The 9,243-nt window shown below is 35.5% G+C and overlaps 1 protein-coding gene across 1 annotated transcript; it reads left to right on the plus strand.

Moving 5' to 3' along the window:
- Nucleotides 1-505: 505 nt before the first annotated feature.
- gna13a (guanine nucleotide binding protein (G protein), alpha 13a) lies at nt 506-8,833 on the plus strand. The gene is made up of 4 exons (XM_039653315.2): nt 506-833; nt 1,986-2,212; nt 3,277-3,327; nt 6,850-8,833. The coding sequence occupies exons 1-4, from the start codon at nt 554-556 to the stop codon at nt 7,420-7,422; spliced, it is 1,131 nt and encodes a 376-aa protein (XP_039509249.1). The 5' UTR covers nt 506-553; the 3' UTR covers nt 7,423-8,833.
- The last annotated feature ends 410 nt before the right edge of the window (nt 8,834-9,243 follow it).

A 9,243-nucleotide genomic window follows, 5' to 3' on the forward strand; every position in this document is an offset into this window, starting at 1 on the left:
ACCAACCAATCAATCACAAAATATCACTTTTATCAAAAAAATTGCTATAATTCTAAAATATGTCATTAGATAACTTACTTTTTCTAAGTTAAATTGACATTGCAAAATATTTTATCGTATGCTGCATATGTAAATATAATAATATTGTTAGATTTTTTTTTAATTGCAGAAAAAATTATAAAAAAATAAAGACAAAACCTGTAATACCTATACATTTGGTAGTTTTCATGTCAGAAATGGTGTTAGGGACATGGCAAAATGGAAACATCCACTCAAACCAAAGTAATGAAATGTTCACTTTATTATCAACTGTGTAGAACACTAAACAATTTTCTATAATTTATCCAATATATTATGGCATGACGTGGAATAAAAATAGGAACGGCCTATTATACTCAATAAATCTTAATGATAAATAAAAAATAATAATAATAATAATAATTTCCAAAACATTAAACCACACCCGGGTATCCGCCCATTTCTGCGGAACACGTCGTGAACGCGCCGCGCGCGGCAGTGCGAGTGATGTATCCATGAAGTCGTTACTACAAAGATGGCGGATTTCCTGCCCTCCCGGACTGCTATAGTTTGTATTCCCAATTGTCTTCTCTCCAACGGCGAAATTGATCAAATTAGGAAATCTAAGGAGATCGACAAAAGCCTGTCTCGAGAGAAGACTTATGTGAAGAAACTGGTAAAGATCTTGCTGTTAGGAGCAGGCGAAAGTGGCAAGTCAACTTTCCTCAAACAAATGCGCATAATTCATGGGCAGGACTTCGATCAGCGGGCCAAAGAAGAGTTCCGGGCTACAATCTACAGCAATGTTATCAAAGGTAACGTTACCACGACAATAACTTGAAATCGAGAGAGACATTTATCGAAAATGAATGGTCAAAGTAATTTCAGCGGCAGGTGAAATTGTTTGTCGAGTCGATTCCTTTCACTTAACTTACGCAAACTTTCGATTGCTCACCCAGCCCATAGACGACGCGACGGCCAGTGCTTTTGAATGTTGCTATTGTTCAACCCCTGTTTTACATTGTCAGATAACAAATTTGACTAAGGAAAACGAAACTACTGTTTAAAAAAACATTTGTGTATGTAGACACTGTTCAATTATGACAAACCTTTCAGAAAACCTGGCGCCCCATAGAGAAAGTGCAGCGCTACTTTTGGTTTGGGTTAACTTAGTCATCTGTATGTGTGTGATTGTTTTATGACAGATACTGATAAGTGTACCTCAATATACCACTGATTCCTGAGACATACATGAAGAAACAGGCGACAGAACCCGGATATATAAATTATTTACAGTCATGTTTTGGTCCTGCTTCCATTTTCGGACAAAATGCTTGTTTTTTCATTGCCTCAAAATGAGTCAACATCTTTGAATACAAACATTTATTTAATATTTATTACAGATATGTCCACTTACATGAATTAATGGATATACAGATAGTTTAATATGTACAGTAAAACATATACCATTTAATGTAGAGCTACTAAAATTAACTACTTGAAAATATGGGAAATTACCCAAAAGCACTAACAATTTCTTTACAATTTGAGTGATGAGGTTGACATTCAAATATGAACAGTTGTTTTTAATTTTTGTTTGTATATTTCATTAATAATAAAACGCATTAGAACTAAAATGACCTTGTTGACCTTATAAAAAAGGGAAATATAAAAGAACAGTTGTTTTTAATGTTTGTTTTGTATATTTCTTTAATTATTAAACACATTAGAACTAAAATGGCCTTGTTGACCTCGCAAAAAAGGGAACTATATATATATATATAAAAAAAAACTTTTCTGGATGGGGACGGACTATGATTTTTCATAAATTTAATTGTTGACAAAAGGAGAGATTATGGTCTGAGGATGCATAATAACGGTTTCATTTTCTTTTTTGAGGTCATTATGTCAGCAACCTCAAGTTTATTTTTTATAGTATGCTAATTACTGAAAAATGTCCTGTTTAGGTGTCCGGGTGCTGGTGGATGCCCGTGAGAAGCTGCACATCCCTTGGGGAGACCCTGAGAATCAGGTTCATGGGGAGACAATTATGGGCTTTGACACTCGCTCGTCCTTGATGGCCAAAGGGATGGTGGAGACCAAAGTCTTTCTGAACTACCTGCCCACCATCCGTGCCCTGTGGCAAGACAGTGGTATTCAGAATGCCTATGACAGACGAAGAGAGTTTCAGCTGGTAAATTAAATGATGGCTCATAATTCTGTATTTATTATTAAACCTTCTTAATTATTGTGCTTTTTTTCATTTGTTCTTAGTCACCAAAGAAGTAAAATTTTGGATCTAGAATCCATCCACTCAATCTTTTTCATAGGATTTATGTAATTGTGCGGGTTGTGATCTTGAAGGAATGTTGATCTGTTTTTAAATAGCTTGGTATTATGAATCAAGGCAGATAAGCACAGTGTACTTGCATAATTACTCCTATCAAGCTTGTGTGCCACCAGCAGTACACTCCATACACAAAGCATTAATAATGGTGTAATGCCTACTTATTTTTCATACGTATGAAATGTAAAAGGGGCCATTATTGAATTTATTGGACTGATGATGCAAAAAGGAACTTGGGTTTGTGTTTGCTGATATTGACTATAATTGAAACCTAAGAGTAATTCACCGTTGTGAGTTAAACAAATAAGCTCATTTGTTAGTCATGACATTGAGGGGGTTCTGTCTGTGGCTGCGCATGAGTTCAGTTTGCATGTCAGTTATGAAGATAGCATCGTTCATGTTCAGGGGTGGAACCCTTGTGACTCAGATTAGGATTTAGCTCATTTTCTAAACTAAAAATCTCCATTGTTGTACAGGTTGTGATTAGCATGTTTATCCGTATTTATTCAGTGATAAACATTATTTATTTGGTACTTTTAAGCCAGCTCTACCTAAGGCTGATTTGCATACTTCACAAAGCAAACCAGTAGAGGCCACATTGCTGTGCTTTATTTTCCTCAAAACTCACTTACCACCAGTTTTTACTTACGAAGGCTAGCAAGTTATCTAGCAAATAAGTATAACATAATAGGTGTCTGCCTTAGACCAGCAAATGTGGTGGAAAATGTGTGTGTGTGTATATAATATATATGTATACATGTATGTAGATGTGCATAGAGTTTCAGGAAAGGGTAAAAAAATAAAAGGGCGTATTGGGGCACAGCAAAACACAAAGTCAAAGCTTAACCTTCTGCACTACAGTTCACATAACAAATACCTAATTATGATTGTCTTTTTTTTTTTCTTTTTAGGGTGAATCTGTGAAATATTTCCTGGACAATGTGGATAAACTTGGACAATCGGTAAAAATAAAAATTATTCTTAAATGTTAATGTGGGGATATATATATATATATATTTATAAGCTCATAAATAATATACCTATTTTTAGTTGAAATAAGCTTATGATATCAAAATTCTAAATGTCATTTTGAAATTGGTGTAAAAAAATTATGAATTTCAGTGACATTTTGAATTTTGATATTACAGCAATAACTAAATGTTCTCGAGCTTACTGTTGACATGTAAACGTTCTGTAATAAATTAAGAACAGTAATCCAATTACAAACAGTAGTGAAAATAAATATAATAGAAAAAGATTCAAATGAAAAGCTGCAAGCAGCGATACTGGGCCAAGCATTGAAGTGAAATGTGCAAACTGCGAAGGCCGAAGAGCACAAAGAAGAGAAATTGATTTTACACGAGTAATTGATGTGAGAATAAGAAGTAACAAAATGAGCAACCGAAAAAAGCAGTACAAAGAAGAACTGAGCAAACCCAGTATGACATCCTCTGTACATATCTATGCATCTGTTCCCCCCTAAATTTTTACATTCTTGAGCAGACCCAGTATGACATCCTCTGTATATATCTACGCATCTGCTCTCCCCCCAAATTTTTACATTCCTTTCACACTGAGTGCGATGCATTAAAGCAAAGCGGTTCGCAGACGAATGGTGTTTTATGAACGGTCAAATGCGAAAGGATTGATCGCCTTTGGCTAATTTCAAGCCTCCACGATAGGTGGTTCTGCCGAGAATGCATTTTGGCTCATGTGTCTATCTTATAGGTTTTTCCATTTGATTTAACCTTGTCCAGTGCAAATTAAGATAAACAAAGTGGGGTTTACATGAGGGGTGTGCAAATTCGAATATTTGATCTGTAATTATTAATCGAAAAATAAAATACTATCTTGCAGTTATATTTAAAATGTCATTTAAATATTCGAATATTTGATTTTTATGAGCCCGAATATTCGAATGCAATATTTTTGAAAAATGCCCATCCCTTGTTTACTCTAGAAACACAAATGATCTATAACACTTACGTGACCTTACAATAAATCTTTTGACCAAATACATACATCAAATCACAGCTGGGTAATGGGTGCATTAGAGCTATAATTAGCATCAAGCTACACATCACCATTTATGAGATTATTGCTGTTTTTGCTCAAAACATATTTTAGGTCGATGGATGAGAGCCAAATGTTTGAATTTCCTACCCGACATACTGTAATTACCTCAAGAACTGGCCATTAATGATCTGTCCCTCAAGGGTCACGTGACTTCATCACTTCCTGTGCAGTTTTTTCTTTCTCCGACTAATAAAATCTTGGCCGACTAAGCCTCTTCTAGTCGACTAACATTCAGCCGACTATTAGGGGGCAGGCCAAAAAAAAAAAAATCCCGAGCTGCATGATAAAAAAACGAGATTTTTACATATATTCCACTAACCTCTAACCAACGACAGCATATCTTGGTTCTGTGAAACCAGTGTTGGGTAAGTTACTCTAAAAAAGTAATTAATTACAAGTTACTAATTACCTCTTCAACAGTGTAATTAGATTACTGTACTAATTACTCTCTCTAAAAAGTATTTAATTACTTTTAATTACTAATTACTTTCAAAATCCCATATCAATCTCAACCAGCTGAATAAGGATATACATCTGTTTTAATTCTTTCAAATAAATACTATAAAATTGCATGAATTATCCTTAAACTGACCAAGGTGGAGAAGGTTACATTATAAAACAGTGATTCTTGGGAATTTGGATAAAACAGGTTTTAATTTTGAAAATAAAAAGTTAGTTAAATTACAAAATCTGAAGGTATATCATTATAAACCAAGGTCTTGGCTGTTCAGCAATGTACCGCGCAAAGTACAAAAAATGCAAAGCGGCAGTGGCTCAGTGGTTCATGTGGGTTGTCTACGAACCGAAAGGTTGGTGGTTCAATCCTCGGTTCCACCTGACCAAGTGTCGAGGTTTCCGTGAGCAAGACACCTAACCCCAGCTGCTCCCGACGAGCTGGCTGGCAGCCTTGCATGGCTGACACCGCCGTCGGTGTATGAATGTGTGTGTGAATGGGTGAATGTGAGGCAAATGTAAAGCGCTTTGGTGGCCATTAGGTCTATGAAGGCGCTATATAAATGCAGTCCATTTACCATTTACCGGTGCAACCTCCTCATTTTGTATTTTTTTCATAAAATAGGCGTTTCTCCAGTTATCACTTTGTTTTTGTCAACACCATCAGACAAAATAAATAGCAAATTATTTTTTAATTTATTTGGTCTAAAATGTATTTAGAGTTTTTAAATCATTATCTGGGATTCTTAGTACACATATATGCTGTTAAATGTTGAATATTCACTTTTGTTCATTTTTTTATACTGTTTCGCGTGTACTCCTTTAAAAGATATAACATCATACAATATATCATAAACATACTTTTTAACATCAGACAATATATTTTGATGTTAAACCCATGATTTTTTTGTGTCTGATCTCATGACATTTCACACTTTTTTTCATACATATTTTACAATAATTCATACGAATTTGTACGAGTGCAGTCGTACAATTTAGACACCTAATAAAACACATATGAATGACAAATCGCTGTGAGATCAGATTGATCTATAGACAGTATTTACCCCAATTACATCAGAAGTAACTGTAATTAAATTACAGATAAATGAAGAGTAATCTCTTACTTTACATTTTCAAGGGAAAAGTAATTAAATTACAGTAACTAATTACTTAGTAATTAGTTACACCAACACTGTGTGAAACACAGTAAAACCAATGTAACCCATATAGAGCATAAACAAAGCAACCTCAGCTTACGTTTTCAGGGCTGCCCGCTCTCCAAGGTCTCTCCAGCACTGAAAAGCTTTTCCAATATTAAAGGAGCATTTCACCCATTTCAACATTATTCTTTATTGAAAGTGGATCATATATGTAGTCGAAATGTAAAAGAATTTTTGAATTTGGTGCCCTCTTGACCGAGAAGACAGAAAATAACCGAAGGATGCATTTGTATGTAAGAACACAACTCCCACAATGCACCACATTGCACAGCTCCGCAAGCCACACCCACTAATCCAGAACAGCGCACAGAGAGATCACTCTTACGTCTACAAGGCTAACGTTAGCTGCCACCAGAGTTTGAAATTCATTTCTCTCAAAATTTCTAGTTAGTTGGCTGTGGCGAGCAGGACGATCGAGGGCGAGGGACTTAAGAGGACGGCGCGAGGCCGGTGGCATGAGTGATAATGAAAGACACCAGTCTCGCGTCTCTCACGGAGGAGCGAAAGCATAAAATTAGGAGCGACGACGGCAGATCGAGAGAGAAACAGGCCTGATTTTATGATGTGTTTTGTTTCTGTTGTGTGTAACGTTACAGCAGTCGTCAATTAGGGGCTGTATATTGACTATCGTTATATCGATCACCCCTAATATTGATACTACATTTTTAAAACTGTTTTAGTATTTAGATTAGTATTATGCCTGTCTAATGTTAGTTTCCATTTAATCTGCAGGACTACTTGCCCAGCCAAAAGGATATACTGTTGGCACGAAAACCCACCAAGGGTATTCATGAGTACAACTTTGAGATAAAGAATGTACCTTTCAAGATGGTGGATGTGGGAGGGCAGCGGTCGGAGCGCAAGCGATGGTTCGAGTGCTTTGACTCGGTGACCTCCATCCTCTTCCTAGTCTCATCCAGCGAGTACGATCAGGTGCTCATGGAAGACCGTCAGACCAACAGGCTCACGGAGTCGCTCAATATCTTCGAGACTATCGTCAACAACCGTGTCTTCGCCAACGTCTCCATCATTCTCTTCCTCAATAAGACAGACTTGCTGGAAGATAAAGTTCAGAACGTGAACATCAAGGACTACTTCCCAGAGTTCACTGGGGAGCCCCACGATCTGCAGGATGTGCAGAAGTTCCTGGTCGAGTGCTTCCGTAACAAGCGTCGAGAACAGCAGCAGAAGCCTCTTTACCATCACTTCACCACCGCCATCAACACAGAGAACATTCGCCTCGTCTTCCGTGATGTCAAAGACACCATCTTGCACGACAACCTTAAACAGCTCATGTTACAATGAAAGGCGCCGATCGGCCTTTAAGAACATTCCATTTGAATTAGGGTTTTACTTTATTTAATACAAAGTACAAGTGGTTCAATACATATTGTGGTTGAAGAAAAATGGATAGGATAATTGTGCGAACATATTTTCTTTTTTGCATAATAATACGTCATGTATATGCAAAGAATTTGATATAAAAGCAACCTTTTTTTAGCTGCTTGTAGCCATATCAAATATGCCAAGGAATGGTCCTCAGTTATTCACCAAAATGCTGTAATTGCGATCGTTTACTGTATGTTTGAGCGTATATTTTCGTATAATGGAACGGTCAACACTCCTTTAGCCCTTAGGCTTAACACCTAGTTTTGGATAAAGCTTTTTTTTTTTCAAGAAGATATCGTAAGTTCTCAGGGCTTTCAATGTTTAAATCAAAGAGCTCTTCTGCACCAGTGAACAGGTTTTTTGTTTTGTTTTTAAATGGGCTTGAGCCTTATTATATTGTCTTTTTTTTTTTTTTTTTTTTTTTTGATACAAGAACATGGTTTCACTGCCTTTGTCTTCCCACACTCAAAATGCCTTTTTGTTGCACTCAGATCATGACAATAATGTAGTACAATTAAGGTACTTTTGTAAGAAGTACTTATTTGTCATTTATATGTAAAGGGAAGGTGTCTGCCGTTCAAGCCTGTACAGAAGGTCTGTACATACAATTTCTTTTGCTCTGACAGTTTTTCTTTTCTCTTGAGCGTTATATTTCACACACTAACATAATACCATACTTTTACTGTATTTTTCTAAAAGCCCTGAAAATCGATATACAGTAGTCAGCATTTGAAGTGGATCAAAAAAGTTAAAGTTGTCCTAAGACAAGAACTGGTTCTTGTTTAAAATTCATTTATAACTTTGAAAGGGTTTGATTCTCTTTGAATGTTGTATATTGCTTTCCTCTATTTTTATGAATTCACTTTAAAAACAGAAAGGTGCCTTATGTTTTTGCTCCCATGTAGGTTAAAGTGGACTGCTTTAGCTCAGGGTTTTATAAAATGACTTAAAGTAGTCAAGGTGCCTTTCTGTGTATTGGTTACTACAGACATTTGTTTTGTTTTACAGGCAAAGCAAAGGCCTTACCTTAAATGTCTGTAGATTAACCAAAGCTGGTTTGATAAAACAAATTAAAATGTGTTGATGGAGAGACTAAGTCTTAATGTAATCTTAAAGAAAACAAGCACTGTAATCTGACTGTTGGTAGTAAACTGATTGCCTGATTTAAGGTCTTTATGTATAAAATCTGTTAAAGAATTTGCTTATACAATGTTGTGTATCTTTGTCATGGCCATAATCACTTGCTTTTGTATAGTGTTTTCTTATTGTTTTTGTTGATCACATTTGTGTAATTCTGTTTATGAAATCTGATTATTTTATCAGAGTAGTTGTTTTCTTTTTCTGGTGGCTTGTCATTTCAGTGGAAAAAAAAGAGGTTGTATCAAGCCCGGATCTCACTAATAAAACATCCTATCATTTCTGAATAAAATTCCAGTTCCTGTGTAAATTTTGTGTTAGAAATCATGTATTTGTATTCTATCATTTAATAACTGCTACTTTTCTAAAACTGTTTAAAGTGTCTTTTAAATTTTAACATATCTATGTGCTTTTATTTTGTTATGGGATTAATTACTAACACAGGTCGAATAATATTATAAAATGTTGTATAATATGCTTTTAATTGTTTGTAATTTAATACATTGTAACAAATTGTTTGTAACCTTTCCTAAAAATATCAGAAAAAATACTAAGCTGTTTTTAAAAACTAAAAACGGTCATTAGTCTACAGGGATTGGG

Source organism: Pimephales promelas, chromosome 17, assembly GCF_988280905.1.
Source record: "Pimephales promelas chromosome 17, fPimPro1.hap1.1, whole genome shotgun sequence".
Classification (NCBI taxonomy): domain Eukaryota; kingdom Metazoa; phylum Chordata; class Actinopteri; order Cypriniformes; family Leuciscidae; genus Pimephales; species Pimephales promelas.